This window comes from Anolis carolinensis, chromosome 3 (assembly GCF_035594765.1).
Source record: "Anolis carolinensis isolate JA03-04 chromosome 3, rAnoCar3.1.pri, whole genome shotgun sequence".
In the NCBI taxonomy this organism is placed as follows: domain Eukaryota; kingdom Metazoa; phylum Chordata; class Lepidosauria; order Squamata; family Dactyloidae; genus Anolis; species Anolis carolinensis.
This window is the reverse complement of record NC_085843.1, coordinates 193,090,285-193,109,818: the sequence shown is the minus strand read 5'-3', so window position 1 is coordinate 193,109,818 and position 19,534 is coordinate 193,090,285. Positions and strand designations below refer to the sequence as shown.

Sequence of the window (19,534 nt, the reverse complement as noted above, 5' to 3'; positions counted from 1 at the left end):
TTTTTGTAGTCAATGTTTTCAATATATCGTGATATTTTGGTGCTAAATTCGTAAATACAGTACTTACAACATAACATTACTGCGTACTGAACTACTTTTTCTGTCAAATTTGTTGTATAACATGAAGTTTTGGTGCTTAATTTGTAAAATCATAACCTAATTTGATGTTTAATAGGCTTTTCCTTAATCCCTCCTTATTATCCAAGTTATTCACTTATCCAAGCTTCTGCCGGCCTGTTTAGCTTGGATAAGTGAGACTCTACTGTAGTTGTGTATCTGAAATGAAACAAGCTGGGGTTAGGAAAGCCATGCATGTATAAACACTTTTAAACTTTGAGAGACCACTTGAAAGTATCACTTTATATTGTATATAATAATTGTATAATATCACCATCATCGTCGTCTGTTGCAACAACTTGAAATAGACAGAAGGAAGTGTGTTTTCTCAAGCACTGAAAAAATGAGATCAGAAATATTTTGGTACAGATATATTTTTTAAAAAGTTTGCTAATTAATTATTAATTAAATCAATTTGTGACTATTTTTACAATACATTTTATGATTAATGCAGAATTTGTACTAGACAAGAAAAACAGTTTAGTTTGAAAGATCCAACCAGAAGACCGTTTTTTGTTTTTTGAAATTGAGTTGGGTACTCAGAGTTTAGTATCCAGAATCCTTGTAGTTTACTATACAAATGCAACAGTTTGTAATGCTGGCAAAGTGAATTTTTTAGGATTGCTCAAGGGCATCAGAGTGAAGGCAGAGCAAGCCAGCTCCATCACACTTTGACAAGAAAGATTTTGGGTCCTGAGCATAGTTTTTCAATATGTCTGTCTTCTGGTTGGATCTTTCAAACTAAGTAGAGTCTAGAAAGGTTACCATGGAAAATGTGTGTGGGACTATAGATAGAACCAATTGCTAAATACAAATTGAGTGTCTCTTTTTTGGAAATGTGAAATTAAAAAAACCTCTAAAACCTGAAAAATGTTGCCATCAGCTGCTCACTTCCATCTTTGGTGAAAGGGGGCTAGTCACATGTTCAGCATCTGCTAATGGTTGTGTGCGGCACAGTGGGGGCCTTGGAAATGCGCTGCAAGACTGAGCACTGAGTGATCCATTTGTATGAAGTGCAGAGATAATGAAAAACCTCATAGTGGGGATAGGAGGAGGAGTGTCTTCTCCCTTCCTTGCTGCTTTTCAACAACGGGCCTTGTGTAAATGGAGCCCTCCTTTCCCCCCTCTTTCTTTGATCAGGGCTCCATTAGGGAAAACTAATGGGTGCTGGATGTGTGACTAACCCCCATTTCCTCATCCCTCATTCACTATGCATGTGAAATACAGGCATTGTATATCAAATTCTGAAAAACCTCTAGCCCCAATAATTTAGGATAAGACTTAACTTGAATAAGGACTTTTGTCATTTGATAAGAAAGGTTGTCCTGGATAACTTTGGCTTATGAAATCTTGACAGTAATTCTCTGTGTTCTAAGTTTTACGTCTCTCTTCTTTGAACAATGTGCAAAAATAAACTGATTAAAAATTCTAATTACATCTTAACTTTTACTCCCCAGGCAGAAAACCTACCTAATGGTCCTGACTGTGGCTATGGTTCTTTCCATCAGCAGTATTGGCTTGATGGAAAGATAATTGCTGTGGGTGTAATTGACATCCTTCCAAAGAGTGTGTCGTCTGTGTATCTCTACTATGATCCCGATTATTCTTCTCTTTCTTTAGGAGTCTACTCTGCACTAAGGTGAGGAAATGTTTTAAAATATGCTTTAATCTATGATCTAGCAATATAAAAATTTAACTATTACCTTGAAGCAGGCGTGAGCATAGTACGGCCCTGGGACCATATCTGCCTCTCCCTCTAGTGTCCCCGAATCTCACATTTCTAACTAAAGACATGGCATCTTGCCTCTCTTGGAAGCCCCCAGGAGAGCCAGTCACTTTTTATATGCCTCACAGGATCTCTCTGGACTGTTAAACATTTAAAAGTAATCACTTTTTCAAAACCAGAAGTGTGCTTTCAATTCTGGTTTGTGTTTTTTGTGGGTGTGAGTAGCATTTTTGGTAATACTTGTATCCCTGGGGTATTCTAGTGTAGAAACGTAAATACACAATGATGGGCCGGGGGGGGGGGGGGGAGGATTTTAAAACCAGACAATGTTGAAAGTATTCAAAATAATATGTGGACCAGCAACAAATCTATAGAGGTAGTTTAACCAGAAAAAATACCTTACCAGCAAGTGTCTTGGATAATGTCCCACCACTTTATCCCCAAATTGAGAAAAATGGACAGTTAAAGCAAAGTTTTATTCCCATTTATGTCTGAATGGCATCTACTTAAGCCCCATCTCATCTTTTTTTTTTTTTTGGGGGGGGGGGAGATATTTTGTTTCATTGCATCAAAAATATACCATATTTTCTTGAATCCAGTGCTCACCTTTTTTGGCTAAATGACCTTGCCAAAATTGGGGTGCACATTAGGTTCGCATCATGCAGTAATCTTAGTGTTGAGCCAAATCGAAAGTGGAAGGTGCTTCAGGAGGTGCATCTGGAGCTTCTCTTTGAGGGACATCATCTCTAATTAAATGGCCAGGGCTCAATGCTGTGCAATCTTGGGATTTGTAGTTTAGTGAGGCACCAGCATTTTTTGGCAGAGAAGGCTTAGAACCTTGTCAAACTACAACCACCAGGATTCCATAGCATTGAACCAAGGCAAATAAAGTGGATTCACTCAGTCTACAGCATAGATGCACCCCAAGGCTGGAAGCCTTGGTGTTCTTACACAGTTATTTATAATGAATGACTTCTAAGCAGACAGAAACAATAATGCACACTTTTTCTGGGCCAAATTACAAAGATCACAGTTTTTACCGCTGCGTATTACATTTAGCAGCATTTTTTTTAGTTTCAGGGTTTTGAAAATTGAGGTGTGCATTAGATTTGATGGTGCATCAGACTTGCGGAAACAAAGACATGACCAACGCTTTTTCCTGGGTTGTAGTTTTATGTTTTTAAGTAATTCTCTCTTGAAAGATGCTTTTCTGTTTCCCTTTCTATTTCCTTTGGTTTCCTGCAATTTTTTTTTGAAAACTGAAGTGTGCTTACCCATGCACTCAGTTTGTACTTCTAACCAACTACTTGGAAAAAAGTGTAGTACTTGTTGAGTGTATTTTGTAATATCAAGTGTATCCTGTGAATGAAAGTCATTGTTAAGTTTCTCAGTATTTCTGGAAAAGGCTGAGATGCATGAGTATTCTCAGCAAATGCCTAACTAACCTGACTGCTGTGATTTAGCTCCTCTCCAACTTTCTATCACTTTATTTGTACAGCTGTATACAGCCTGGTTTTGCTTTAAAATAAATAGATAAAGAGAACTGGCCAGGACCGTGTTGACATAAACACACATTCACATTTACTTGCCTACAGTTGGAACACCTTGTTTTCATCAGGATCTCTGAAAATTGTTTTGTTTCTAATGTCTTATTAATGGATAATAAGGTAATTGGAGAAATGTTTTGGAAAGCTGAAGTGCTTGTAAGTTTTTTTAAAAAAAATATAATAAACTGCAATATTTAGGTAGGTTCAGGAGTATTTAAGAAGTCAGCTTGTTAAAGCATGCATTAGAAGCAGTAAATACAAACTCCCTTCAGGACTGGAAGTTCAAATGTGGAGTTACTACTTAAAGAATGCTAGGAAAACAGAAATTTTAGGATGCAGCGAAGAAACCTGATACCATACAAGCTGTTACTAATTTTGTTCAGAAATGTTTTGGCAGCACTCAGTGGCATTATTACTGTGTGTAAAGCCCGTAAAGGAGTACATTATAAACATATTTTAAATATGGGTGAATCCCTTTAATAGTTCGCTCCGGTCTAAGAATCTAACGCATTAGATGAGGTGATAATGCTGTGTGTCATAATTTCATGATGTACAAATACAACCAAACGACAAATACTGTTTTTTATGAAGGAATCTTTTGTGTGGCCTTTTCCCCAAGACAAGAACTTGTGGGTAAGTTAGGATGAAAAACCCTACCCTAACATTATGAAGCCAAGTTTTGTATAGCTATGTAATAAATTATGAAATGATGTCTCTTACGAAGAGAGTTGCTGAGTCTTTCTCTTCAGGTTTGAAGGTAACATAGGTAGTCCTATATAAGTTAGCCTCCTGTGCAAGTCGAAGGCAGGTTTTGGGTCAGGAAATATGGATTTTGATATCACCTGTGGATAATTCGAGGGTCATGCCTTGGAGAAGGGAAAGCACTAGTCCTTTTTCATAAGAGATAATCTACAGTATTCGCATTGACCCGTGGATAAGTCATATCATGTTTTTTGGAGCTGATTTTTAACTAAAATTTGTAGACTTATACATGAGTGCATACTGTAAATTAGTCAGAACATGGTGTTAGAAATGTGATGGTGATGGAATAGACATAATCATTAAAGGCCTGCTCCTTCCTCATGTATCGTTTCATTATATGGGCAATGCTTTTAGAAGAGCGAGAGACAAAGTAATAGAGCACCAGTGGTGGTAAGTTATGGTGACGGAAGAGGACTGCTTCTTTGAACAATATATATATGTGTTTTCAGATAGCTAATGTGAGTGGAATCATTAAAGGGAGTTTGTAAAACCAAGTCATAAGCTTAATGCCTTTCACATTGGATGTACAGTGCCCAACCAGCCTCGTTTCTTGTTTTGTATGGGTATTCTTTTAAGTGGAAGATTTTGTCCTGCACAGAATAACTGAAATGTCATATATAACTTGTGTCACTATTACAGAATTATGCATTTATTTTGCAAATATGTATAAATTAGTTGCTTAGAATTACTTTCTGTGATACCTCTGACAAGAACAGAAAATTTGAAGAATTCTTATCCATGAGTTCAGTAAAACTTTATTTGAAGTGTGGCAGCTTTGTCTTTGGTACTCAGGAATGCATGAGTAGTGAACCCAGTGAATCTTCACACAGCAGCCTCAGGTTCAGGAGGCAGGCATAGATATGCACTGCAAATTACACTATGTAACAAAATTTGAAAAAATGTTCTGTTCCCGGTTTGAAAGTGTTATTTCCTGTTTAATTCTATGGCATTTACTTTGAAAGTAGTTGTTATACTCCAGAAACTTCGTTTTTGTGGCTGCCACAAACTTCTTGAATTGGTTGAGGGCCTTCTCCGTCGTGGCCCCCCGGCTTTGGAACTCTCTACCTAGAGAGATCAGGCAGGCCCCTACCCCCCTCTCCTTCCGGAAGAGCTTAAAAACCTGGCTCTTTCAAAAGGCCTTCAATGTTTAATTGTTGCTGGATTGATCTATCTGTCCATTCCATAATAATCCCATTGTTGTTGTCTTGTCATTTTATACCGCACTTTATTGTCCATTCAACTATGAAATTTGCTTTCCCCATTTCGTAATACTCTGCACTTTGCCTGGGATCTACGACTTAGTCTCCTATTTTTAATACTGTATCCTGCTTGTTGATTTTAATGATTGTTTTTATTGATGTTGATGTTTTTACTGGGATAATTGTTTTATTGCTTTGTTACTGTTATTTGTTTGTTTTATCGGGCCAGGCCCCATGTAAGCCGCCCCGAGTCCCTTCGGGGAGATGGGGCAGGGTATAAAAATAAAGTTATTATTATTATAAAGTTATTATTATGAGATATTGATTGAAAAACTATAGCAAAATGCGCTGCAGTTTTTGCAGTTTAATAAACTTTTGCCATGTTTTTATGATAGAACCAATTAAGAAATGACATTTATAACCCAGGAACAAAAATTGTGTTACATAGTGTTAATGGCGCTCCATGCAGTCATGCCGGCCACATGACCTTGGAGGTGTCTACGGACAACGCTGGCTCTTCGGCTTAGAAATGGAGGTGAGCACCAACCCCCAGAGTCAGATATGACTGGACTTAACGTCAGGGGAAACCTTTACCTTTAGTGTTATCAAAACCACAAGTGTGAAACCCCTGAATGTGGAGTCCGATTGTACACGAAAAGAGCCCAAACACAACATAAAATCCAAGAAAATACCATACTGCTTCTTTTCTTGTTTCATTGTCCTGGTCATAAAAATGTCATATGATTTGCTAGGAAATTGATATCTAGAACAAGTAAGAACTAGAAGTTATAAGCAATTCCCAAACTAGTTTTGTGGACTCAGACTATTTTTGGTCATTTTAAGTACTGGAATGTCTCCCAGTTGGATTTGGTGTGTAGACCTATGAAGTTACCCACCCTTGTTATATACGGTAATGATTTCCTTCATCTTGGAAAAATTGGTAAGACACCTTTGGAGAAAAGGCACCAAAGTCTTGTGGTATCTTATTTAGTAAAAAAAAAATGGAATCAGGAGGGGTAGAGGAAGATGGGTGTCAGGAAATGTCAATGAACACAGTGGTGCTCATAAGTATTATGTTGAGACCACCAGAGTTTCTTTCCCCCGCTGTTCTTTGATATCACAGCTGCTCAGTTAAGAGTGCCAATTACTTGGCTGAAACAACTGAAATGCTGGGACTAGTAGAGATATTACTATAAAACAGGTCAAATTTGGCAGTTGAACATCTCTTAGTCTCCCAAATATCACTGAGAATGTCTAAGTTGGATGAAAGCAGCTGTTTCCAAATGACTGATGTAATACTGAAAAGAGGAAAGCTGCAGACCTACATGTCATTCCTCACTGTCTCGGGACTGAATAAGAAAGAGGGAAAATACTGCCATTTTTCTTTCAAATAAATAAATAGAGTGGACTAGAATGAGTACAGAAAACACAATCCCTATAAATGGAAAAGAGCATTTGCTTCATTTAGGTATTAGCATGTAAATAGCCACAACTCATTGGATGTTTCTCTTTGAAACTTGCTGATTTTAAAATTCTCTGAAGTCTGCAGTACTGTCTTAGCTTGGCTGAATACAATGACTGGGCCAGACGTCTATAGTGCATTGATACATGAATATTAAAAGGAAACACCTTAAAAGGGTGTCTTAAATTAGTTTCAATTTGAATTTCAGATTAGCTTTTTGGCAGGACAAAATGCAAAATTGGTCCTCTTAACGTTTGTGGTTTTGGGGTTTTTTAATATAGAATTGTCTCTGCAGTTATTACTGTCGTTTTCAAAGACCGAAATGTAATTATTCCTTTAACATAGGCCAAATATTAGGTCATTCAGTATTACTTAATTTTGCTCTATTGTAAGGAGTTCCTAGCATCTGTGAACACCTATCTTCAGCATTATCTTTTTTATCCATTCACATTGATTGCATTTCTTTTTTCAGAGAAATTGCTTTCACTAGACAGCTTCATGAAAAGGCCCCTGAACTAAGCTATTACTACATGGGATTTTATATTCATTCGTGCCCTAAAATGAGATATAAGGTAAGACTGAAGTTTTATTTATTAGAAATTCTAAGCTCAACGTGATATTTGAATTGAGTGTTTCATGTGCTTATGACATTATGTTCCCATTGAGTTGTTCCATGCTTTTGCTTGGCAAAAATGAAGTTGGCCGCTGTTCAGTTTGGTATAAGCGCTGAGACTATTTTCCAGTTGTGTCTGCATAAGAGACATATTGGCTGAAATCCACAGCACTAAGCAATAGTGCTACATGCTATGTGGATAGTAAACTCTAATTTCTCAAATAGCTGCCCCTTTGTTACTTAGAAAACCACTTTTGAAATGGAGGGTACTTTCAAAGCAGCTTGTGATATTTGTAAGTTTACCTCTAAAGGCAAAACATTGGTCAAAACTTTCAGTGAGTTGGACGTCTCTGAAATGGTTCAAGTTTTGTCAATTTTGTTTAAGTGTAGAGTGTAACTCATTCAGTATATTTTGTATTGCTATGAATTGTGTAATGTCTAAGAATACATAAGGTTTTATAGAATCCTTTACTCATCAGGTTATGTAATTAAGCTTATTGAAAACAAACAAATAAATACATAAACCACCATGCTGATGTCTGTTGGAGTTATTTAAAACCTGCTTTTAGACAGAAGAATTTTAAACACACTTTACAAAAAATGGAAATACAACCCATATTTCAGAGGGAACAGAGTTTCCTTTCTTTGTACCGTGTTTCCCCGAAAATAAGACAGTGTCTTATATTAATTTTTACACCCAAAGATGTGCTAGGTCTTACTTTCAGGGGGTGTCTTATTTTTCCATGAAGAAGAATTCACATTTATTGTTGAACCAAAAAAAACACATTTATTATATACTGTACAGTAGTTGTCATCACAAACCAGCATGACCAGACAAACTGTGCATCCTATCAAGAATTTCTTGTTACTACTACTATTTCTATGTACAACAATCTATGGTATGTACATTTATCGATCCTGCATGCTCTGATGTTCTGTTCGATGGGCATGCTTCCCAACAAAGACTTTGCTAGGTCTTACTTTTTTTGGTGGAGGTCGTATATTTAGCAATTCAGCAAAACCTCTACTAGGTCTTATTTTCAGGGGCTGTCTTATTTTCTGGGAAACGGTATATTGAACATAGCTAGTAATCAAACACTAAAAATTATATGCAGTCTGTAAACATATTACTCTCTTTTAGTGTTTGATTACTAGCTGTGTTCATTATATAAAGGAAGAACACTACGTTCTTTCTGAAATATGAATTGTATTTCGATTTTTCATGAAGTCTGTTTAATATTCTGTCACTAAAATCCTATGGACTCAAAACTAAATCACAGTGTGAACTGTTGGACTACTCTTTACAAAGTACTTGTAACAGCAGTCTTAATGTTCATATTATTTCCAGATGTGCTTATATTTCATAGAGGGAAGCTTGTAGATGGATTTGCATGTAATATAACAACAAAGATGCAATACAAAGGCATGATACAGAATTCAGAGTCCCTAAAAGGACTCTTTTAATGTTTGCCCTTGTAAAAGGCAGGTGCTGTTTTATGAGTACCTTTGACATGTAACATAAGTCTTTTATATGGTAATTGACCATTAAAGAAGCCACTGATCATTTCATCAAGAGCAGTTTTGTCCTCTCCTGCTCTCCTCCTTCCTGGCCCCTGCTTTTCTCATCCCTCGACCTGTTTTCTTCTAATGCTCCCTATTCTTAATTTGTTCTTGCTTGTTCTTGTTTGAAAAAGGGAAAAGAGTGGTCTCAATCGCAGTTGTAACCCACAACTTCCTGAAAAGCAGCCAGCTAAGGGGAAGTGTGTGCTGGCTGCCAGGCAGGCAAGCCAGCTGGAGGGGACTTGAAATAGAGATTTATGGGTTTGGCCAAGGCAGAATGGAAGGCTCCCTTCCAAGTTTTCACCTGCTTCCTTCCATGTCCAAGTGGGGCCAGCCTGACTTTTCAAGTCCTCAATTGCTAACAGTCTAACCACTGGCTCGGATGGTTTCCTAGGCAAGAGGAGAATTGTGGTTCCCCCTATCTAGGTTGCCAGAAGAGTTACAAAAGCCAGGTCTCCCCATTCCCCTTGCTAGAATTATTTCCAGGTGGCTAAGTGGCAAAGTAGTTATACATTTGAGATACTCTGATAAATTTGAGTACTTCTTATATTATAATAATGTTAGCCTTTTAGTTGCCACAGTAATTTTGCTTGGGTCCTTGAGCTATGCAATTCTTCTGGAAGAGTAGATATCCAAATCGTAAAAAACAAAAAAGCAAATTGGTTTTTGTAGTATTATTTTTAATATATCTCAGTCTTTAAAAGTCCACTTCCCTACAACTCAACCAGTCTATCCCTCCAGAGTTTTCTTGCAACTGCATTTCATCATAGAATCATACAAATATAGAATTATAGAGTTGAAAGAGACCTCATGGGCCATCCAGTCCAACCTGCTGCCAAGAAGCAAGAAAATCACATTCAAAGCACCCCTGACAGATGGCCATACAGTCTCTGCTTAAAAGCTTCCAAAGAAGGAGCCTCCACCAAACTCCAGGGCAGAGAGTTTTCACTACTGAATAGCTCTCACAGTTAGGAAGTTCTTCCTGATGTTCAGGTGGAATCTCCTTTCCTGTAGTTGCTTTCATACAACAAATTTCATTGCAACAATCAACCATTTCTAAGTTCATTGGATCTTCCTTCTGATGTGATTTGGTTGTTTGTTTCTAATTAGTAACAAAGCACAAGAAATGGATCCAGATTATATATATATTGTTCTGGAATAACCGAAAGTCACTGTTAGAGAATAGAACAGTTTTGAGTAGTGGGTATATATAATTATAGTGACTGGTTTCTGTGCTTGGAACTTCTTAACAATCTTACCAAATTGATAAACTCCAATCAATAATGTCTATGAGAGTCAACCTTATCCATCCCCCCCCCCCCCGCCGCCGCTCTTTGTTGTAATTCAGTCTCCCTGCTACCTGTGTTTCCATTTTCCCCTTCCTCTATATCTATTTTAGATTGTCAACAGGGATTTTTCATGCCTCCCTGGATCCCCCAGGATTCCAATAGATGTCTTTAGGATTCTGCAAGAGATCTTAATTGGAACAAAGAACATATTATTTGGGCTATAGGTGTAATGATTTTTATCCTCAGACCTGAGAGAAGAGTTAGATAGTTCTGTCTTTGCATTTTCAAACTTAGTACCAGTTGGCATAGCAGTCTGTTTCGAGTATGCCCACAAGACCTTAGTTTTGAAAGGTGATGAAGAACTTCATGGGGTTTTCTTTTTAATTGGTTTCTGTATATATATTTGCAATGTGTTCTGTTATGTTTAATTAAGTCTGTAAATTGGGCAATTAGTCCTTGAAAAATTAGGGTCAGCTGTTGTATAGTCATCACAATCTTCTGTCCAAAGGTGATCCTCTAGTTCAGCAGCAATCATTTGTTAAATATGGAGAGCCTGTTTCTTTTCAGGTTAATAGCCAGAGCTAGCGCCCTTTCCATCAAACTGGACAGAGAAGATTCAGTTATGTAGGATGATGTAGAGTGCACTTTTTACATAGTAAAAAAGGGAAAGACTTTGCAGGAGGAAATTCAGGTTTTTCTCAGACTTTTACACAGAGAAAAACATTTATCATTTGTGCTTTTTTTTTTTTTTTTTTGGTCAAGCCATAAATGATTTTCTCAGTACTGTCCAGAATTGTTGCAGGGATCATCAACACTAAAAAATGCCTGGTTTTGCTGTGTCCCTTGAAGTTGTTTGTGACTTACGGTGACCCTAAGACAACTCAATCACAGGATTGTTCAGATTGTTTGCGTTCATTTTCCTCCAGGGTGGAAAAAGTGTAAATGGCTCATGTTCACCCAGTGGTTTCCATGGCCAAGCAGGGATTTGAGTCCTGTTCTCCAGATTGCTTCACCATGGTTTGTATTTAAGAATATTAGGTAGATCAAAATAGAAAGTTCCCATAGAGGTTTTTTCATAAGAGTGTATCTCATCCCCAAATTGATTTTTCTAGCCCAGGTCTGAGATACTGCTTTATATAAGTCTACATTCAGTATTTGAAATGCAGATTCCTCTTCAGAGCCAGATGCGCCTAACATGTGAACTGGTCTGTTTACAAACTGATCCTAACCTCCCACACACAGCTTTTAGGCCACTGCTTCCTATGTTCTTTCACGTTTGTTTGTCAGGTAAGAGATTAATGCCTCAGATCTGCCACATTTGAATTGGCTCCATTAATATGAATGAAAATAGAGAGACTCCTTCTCTAACATTCCAGCTTTCTTGTACTTTTGTCCTCAAGTTGTGTAAACCCCTTTTCCTTGGTTTGGCTAGGGTAACTTCCTTTCAGTCCAAACTGAGCCTTCTCATCAGTTACTAAAGTACAATAATGATTCAAAATATGCTACCATCTGCTGAGCAAGACAGAATATGTCCTAACAAAACTCATTTTAGTGGTTACCTGGCTTTTCCATCTAGAAATGTGATATTCTTTCCATAATTGCTGTGGAGATGTGCTGATCCAGTTTCTGGCAAATGTTGTTAGTATGAAATACAGCCTTCCTAAGCTAAATTATGCTGGAACTACAAGAAATGTTGGAAAGAAACTGAAACATATAACTCAGTAGCTAACTGCAAGGCACTTCAGCTTAATTCTGTATACCACAGAATGTTGCCTTAACCCAGACCACACTATTTGTCCATCTAAACTCTTGATGTCTAGTCAGTAGCTGTGATATCCATAAATTCTTTTCCTCAGCTGTCAGTAACCTTTAACGTGTACCTAAAGCACACAGAGCTGGTTCTGAATCTGATTCAAGGATGGAATCTTGAACCAGAAATATACCAATATAGCTTTGCAGCGGCAAGATTGACCATAACCAAAGACTGGAAAGGGAAAAAAAGTTTAACTAAAAAGGATTGGACGGAAAGAATGCAGGAATATATTCTAATGGCTAAACTAACCAATAATAGGAGAAACAAAAGTGATGAGGACTTTTTGGAAAAATGGAAGTTGGCCATGACATATCTGAATAGAGAGTCAGTAACATAGAGGAGCTCCATTCGGAATTTAAGATTACTATGAACAAGGATAGATAAATTGGCTTAAAGGCTTCATAGTGCTTCAGTGTTGGAAGTCATGGTAAAGGGTGCACGGGTGTGGGGAAGAGGTTTTATTTTGTGTGGGATAGGGGTTTTGGGTGTGTATATGGTCTGTTGTGTGTAATACGTCATGTGTTGTTATTTGAATGTTATGGTGAACTCTTATAGAAAGCTTAGACTGAAAATAGTGGATAACATGTAGAAATAGCAAGTCTATATGTTTTAAGTTAAGTCACTGATAATAATATGTACTCAATGTCAGAATTAACTGGTTGATTGACTAACGTACGTATATCAAAATTATTGTTACCTGACTATATCTGCTATGATTTGTTGTTCTGTTATGTATCATAACTATAATAAACTCCCCCCCCCCCAAAAAAAAGGATGGAATCTTTGTAGTTACACATTCTGACATTTTCTTAAATACGTATATTCTGTTTGGCTGGAAAAAATATTTTAAACCATGTAAATTCCATGAAGTTTTCTAATAACAGATTTTTGAAATGCTAAAATTGAGTAGAGTTTTGGTTCAGGTAGTACAGTGTTGGCAATATCACACAGCAGTTGCTGGAAGATAGCAGCCAGTCAGCTATCTCCGCTGAGTCCTATTAATTCCCCCAGATATTTCCACCAGAGCACAGAGCTATGGCTTTCACAGAATGTGCCCAGTATCCTAAATTTGCACTGTTTTCCTTAGCTGTGTCCATATTATTCTTGAAATAAAATTCAGCTGTAAATGGAATACAACAGTAAAAGGGGTGGGGGTATTTTGCCTTCTGCAGAAGGCAGCAAAATATATTGGGTTGGCTTTGTTAGATTAGTTGGATGACAAACAATGATTGCTATATTATGTGAACAGGTCTGTCCGGATGTTAAACATTATTCTACTTTCATTGGAGCCTCGAAAGACTTGTCTGAGACTTAAACATTGTTCTTGGAATGATAATTGGCTTGCATCTAAGGCTGAATCCTCAAACTGGTGGTGAGGAAGATCACATTATATGTAGATTGTGATTTCATAGCTAGAAGCACTCCATCATCCTCACTATATTTTTGGTATAGGTTGCTCTCTTACTCTATAGCAGCAAGAACTACACAGAGTTCTGTGGCACCTTGAAGACCAGCAAGTATGACACAATATAGGTTTTCATGAACCTAAGGCTACTCCTACACACTCAGTATTATGATACTTGAACTATGAAAATTGGTTGATCATTTGAGTTCACATTCAATTGAAATATAACTAGAGTTCTTCTCAGTGGGAAGGACTGATCTGATCAATCCCACCCATAAAGTCTCAGAATCAACATAGCACACTTGAAACCAAGTGGCATCAGAGTGTGAAATGTGTCAGAGGCAGTGTGGTGTGCTACTTCTTGCACAGTAAGCACTTTGTTTCCTCTTGCTTCTTTTGCTGTGGCTTGGATGAGCTCTTTGATAGTATTTTGTTAAAAACACAAATTATACAGTAGAGTGAACTAAAGCCCAGACTATGTTCCCATGCCTTTCCCTCCAATATTGTTGTCTACTTTTGCTTTAAAAGATGCTATCAGACAGATCCTACTTTATATTCCTTTGGTTGGGTACATATTGTTGTATGTGAACAGTATCTGCCACTTTTTTTGTTTTGTCCTTCATTAACCTTAAGCTTTATATAAGTTGTCTAAAGATACTCATTTTGTTTTTAAAACCAAGCTTCCTTGCCCTGTGGCATTTCCCAGGATCTCTTGGCATGTACTTTTTCATGCAAATTAGCTTCAATTTAGGCTCACAATGTCACTTTATTTTGGCCAGCTTTCCACCTTCTGAAAATGTTTCTATTGAGTTTGCAGTGTTATCCCCCCCAAAACGGTCTACTTTGAAGTGTACAGTAGAACTAACAGTTCCTAAAAATGTTACGTGTTTCAGTATGTTTTAGAAAATGTTCCTTTCTACTTTAGCAAAGCGTTTTAATAGATGCTTTATCCAGATTTGCATAAAAGCCACAGGAAATGTAATTATTTCAATTGGACACTATTTCATTCTAATAACATGGCTTGATATCAGTTGGAGAGAACGGTAGAAAGGATTCCAAAATGTCAGAAATGAAACAAAAGGCTAATTCATCTATGATTAATCATTACGCTAAATGCTTCTGATGGGTTGTGGTCACAAGCAGAAGGTGTTTTTTATTGTGCAGTGCTTGAGAACTAGCTTCTGTGGTTGGGTTTTTGGGGGACTCAGCAACTTCTCAGCAGCATTGAAAGTTTGTACAGTAGTCGCCGGCAGCTCCACATCCGCAGAGTCAAGCTTTGGCAGCCTAAATCCCCTGAGCTCTGCCTTTTTCACAGTTCCCTGACTGTGGAATTTCGTTAACCTTTTTCAGTAAACTTGGCTTCCCTGCCTAAGCAGAAATGGAAAACCACAGCAGAGCAAAAGCCCAACAGGATGTTGTTTAGCCACATTCTCTTGTGAGTCTGCCACTATTACACTGAAAAGATTGCACATCACTTGCCAGTCCCACACACAAAGTGTTGGCGCTTTCTGTCTTCCTGATGGAATCTGTAGTCAGCATCATCCTATTTTAACTTACTTCAGATAGCAATTGGCTATTCAGTAAAACATTAAATGGAACCTATACATTGGTTCTTCCAATGTAAAAAGGGAAGGGACATTTGTTACTTTATATAAACATTTCACAGTAACGGAGAAAAAATCCAAATAATTATAATTAATCAATCACTGTATAGAACTGTTTTTTCTGTGCAAAAACAATTATCTTCATACTTTGATTTCATGTGTGCTTCCTCTACCCCACAGCAGTTTCCATTTTTTTAAGTTCAATATTTGTGACTAGTCTACAAATGCTTTCTTGGAAACTCTTCAGGGACCAACAGCTGATGGCTAATGGACTGGCACTGGTCCATTAACCACCATTTTGAATACCATTGGTTGGTAAGATACAATTTCAGCATCTAAATTATCTGGATTGTGTTGCTATAGATGTTCCAAATAGATGGAATAACAATTGCCACAGTTAACTAGGGCAGTTCATATGTCTTCACATTCTAGAGAGGTACTTCTCCATTACTTTGTTTGATCAAATCATAGGATATAATATAAAACTTGTTTAAGCATCAGTAGGGTTGCAATGCAAATTATATCAATACCAGATGTACTATTTTATTTTATTTATATCTGCCTTTCTCCCAAGACAGGATTCAAGTTGGTTTGCAACAAATTAAAATACAGTACAGCTAAAAACTATTCATAAAAGAATTAAACAACAATTAAACAACAATTGTATTAAGAACTCAAAGTTAAAAGAGTTCAAAGCACATTTTAACATGATAAAAGAGGTAAAAGCACAATACAATTAAAAATTATTTCTTGGGTAGGAATTGGAAGTCAGCAGGGAAGGACAAGCGGGAGAGAAGGAAAGCAATAATACAGTTGTGCTGTTTTTCACCCAGAGCAAAAGATGAAACATTTATAATACAGTTGTGAAGAATTTTTTTAAATCCTTTAAAAATTTCTCCCACAAGTTCCATCCCCTTCTCCCCCACTGAGTTAACTGAAAACAAACTACTTTTGTCCCTTGAACTTCATTTAATTGAAGGAAGCTGAGGACAATCAGGAAAAGTCAAAAAAGGAGAGAGATAGTGGGGCATTGTAAAAACAGCTGATAACTGGGACATTCCTGCCAAACCTGGACACTTGTTGGGTATGCTATGCATTATTTGAGCATTTGAAGATTTCTATGCCAATTGCTGCAAGCTGAGAAACTCTTATCAGTTGATATAAATTTAGTGACTGATTGCAGTAACTCCAGTGAGTGCCAACAATATATCGGAGAAATTCTTAATCCTGTAAGCCTTTACACCTTTTCTTTAAGTTTCAGAATTATTATTTTAAAGACCACCTTGATGTTGCAAGGGATGCTACCTGCTAATACCATGGATACCTATCAGTGATAGCTTTCACAAACTTGGTTGCTTATCACTTACGGCATTGTATGACTATGAAATGTATCTTGTGAGTCACACTCTCTGCTTGTATTTGGAAGCGGCAGGATCACAAATGCAGTAGCTATTGATGACAGAGCACATTGTGAAAGGCTGTTGGCTACATGTTACAGGAGTGAAAGGTAACTTGCAAGGATAAAAGCAAAGCTCTCTTTTACATACCCACGGGAAAAGACAGAAGGGTTTCTATGCCTCTTCTGTATTTAGATATCTCAGGGCTTTTTACATACTTATGGCAGGCCACATTATAGCAACCATTCAAGGTTCTCACTATCCTGGTAGGATAGTAGAACTATTCTAGGAATTTGACCAAGATTATATTATGATGTTTTCTTGTTCAATGGGAGCTACAACTTTTCATGTTCGTTATTTCCCACATTATTCACTGTTGCTTATAAAGTGTTATCAGTTGCCAGTTAAAAAGTTAAGAGGGTTGACAACAGTGAAAATGATAGAACCATGTAAAAATAAAAACATTAAAATGACTAAAAACAAACAAACAACAAAACCATAAAAGTCAACAATTTCAAAAAAATTAAATGGGTAATTTAAAGAGTTATGCTTTCACATGTGTCCAGAAAGTGAAGAGAATAGGAACCGACAATAACTGTGAGGCGAGTGTTCCACAATCGAAGAATAACATAGAAGAAAACCTCTCTTTGTGTGACTTTCAAGTGGACCTCCTCTAAATGCATATAGCAGACTTCTGAAAATTGAAAGCTATAATATATATCATCCACAACCATGGCTATGACTGGTGTTGATGGGAATGGTGATAAAACTATCTAGAATGTAGTGCACTGGGAACACACTTTCCATTTGCTTTCCGCAGAACTGTAGTGATACCTTGTGGTCCCCATTGACATGACTTTATTCAGTTTTCACTACAGTCCTGGCCAGTTTGGTAAAATGTAAGACAAAATGTTCATTCTACTGAGATTTTTCACTTTGTCTGCAGTGGACTTTGAGCTGAAGCTGAGTTTAAGATAATAAAATCTTTATATTAAGGTGGCTGTAAAGTCTGATTTGGAAATAACTTGACCATCTTCTATGGACACATTTCAATATATACATATAACTCTTCATTAGTTTGGTGAAATGCACATGCATTCACAATTTTTGCATGCAAACATGTTTAGGTTAGACTGCTTATACTTTCTTTGTCATTAAATAATGTGTGGAATTCATTTTTTATAATTTGTATTGTGTTAATTTGTTAAGAGTGTAACACAAACATTAGAAAGAACATTAATCTTCTGCCCTTCCATTTATTTGTGTCTATATTTGTTGAAATATGTTTGAATATATTTTATATAAAATGTATAATGTTAATTTGTTGACAGTCTAACACACAAACAATAAAATAAATATATTAACCTCCCACCCCCATTTTTTCTGGATAATCTGTGTGTGCTTAAAGGTTCACATTTCAGGCCAATTGAGGAAGAAGAAAAGGGGACTAATGGCATCTGAGTTATTAGGGGTAATTTGACTACTGCTGTCAAAGAGAGCTGCCAAAAAGATTAATTCCAGGTTCCCAAAACAAGCCCAAGACAAACTGTTCTTGAATGAGACACTGGGGAGAGTTTTATCATGTCTAATCCTTGCCCTTGTACAGTTCTGCACTTGCTAATCACAGCAGAATACGAAGATGATTTCCATGAATTATATCAAAACTAGAGGACAGCTAATGTAATGACTCAAGAGTTACTAAAGCATGCAGAGGGCTTTTCTTTATCATTGTAGCATTGGGATTACATAAATATGATTTACTTTTTTTGGAACTCTCACTGTTTTCTTGACCCATTTCAACTCATAGTCTGCTTTGGAAAAAAAGCATTGCAAATGTCCTGATGTAGCAACTATGTTGTAGTTTATAGACTTTTCTTCTAATTAATACAGCAGTTTTGTAGATAGTGCATGTTTCGTTTGAGTTTTTTTATTGTGTCAGAAGTGACTTGAGAACATACTGCAAGTCGCTTCTGGTGTGAGAGAATTGGCCGTCTACAGAGACGTTGCCCAGGCCTGAATGTGGTATTGGGAGGCTTCTCTTATGTCCCCGCAAGCTAGAGCTGACAGACGGAAGCTCACCCCATCTTGCGGATTTGAACTGCCAACCTTCAGGTCAGCAACCCAACCTTCAGGTCAGCAGTTCGCAAGGGTTTAACCCATTGCACCACCATGGCTCCTTTGAATTACAGATGGCATACACCACCCTGTGTTGGTATGCTATAGAATTCCCTGAGTTTTTATAGCAATTCATTTGTTGTTCATCTTTGTCAGCTTTTGATATCGATTTGAATAGCATTGGCTTTATATTCAGTACCCATCCTTAATGCTTATTCCAGGAACGAAGGCTTTGACTGTATGTCTGGTTATTTTTCAGCGTATATGAAAATAGTTCAAAGTTTAAGAGATCATACCTAAGCATCAAAGATGAATGCAGTGACTCAAGAAGGAAAATGGGATGCCAGCTAGCCAGCTCCAAAAATGTGTTCTTGTTGATTTCAGGATGTAGCTTTCAATTGAGTTGTCTGCAGATGTTAAATTAAGGACAATTTCATTTAGATGCAAAGGGATCTTGTAGCACTTTAGAGACTGAGATAAGAAGTTGGTAGTATAAGCTTTTGTATACTTAGGCTACTTCCTTAGCTAAAATCACTCCATGCATCTAAGGAAGTAGTCTTAGTCTTTGTTCTCTCAGTTAGTCTCTAAGATGCTACAAGGTCCCTTTGCTTACTAATAGTCCAAACCATTGGTTCCCAAACTTAGGTCCTCCAGTTCCCAGTGACCTTGTTGGGGCTTTTGGGAACTGAAATCTAAACCCCTAGAAGGACCCAAGTTTGGGAACCGCTAGTCCAGACTAACATACCTATGTCTTTGAAGTAATTTAGGTGACAAATACTGCCAAACAGCATAGTTTCCCCATATCGTTCATAAGTACCACTGAACAAGTTTGATATTTAATTACCTATAACCTCTGTTAATATTAAATTAACTAGTTAAACGAGTTAGAATAAATTTAAGGAATATTTTCCCTCCATGCTTAGAT

General features: G+C 37.1%; 1 protein-coding gene across 3 annotated transcripts in view; it reads left to right on the top strand.

Moving 5' to 3' along the window:
- The window catches only part of ate1 (arginyltransferase 1), a 128,565-nt gene that overhangs the window by 60,877 nt on the left and 48,154 nt on the right, over nt 1-19,534 (top strand). For all 3 annotated transcript variants that reach the window (XM_003218608.4, XM_062976021.1, XM_008106773.3), the window contains 2 exons: nt 1,575-1,756; nt 7,286-7,385. In XM_003218608.4, coding sequence (XP_003218656.3) covers nt 1,575-1,756; nt 7,286-7,385 — 282 coding nt within the window. The remainder of the gene's footprint in view (nt 1-1,574; nt 1,757-7,285; nt 7,386-19,534) is intronic.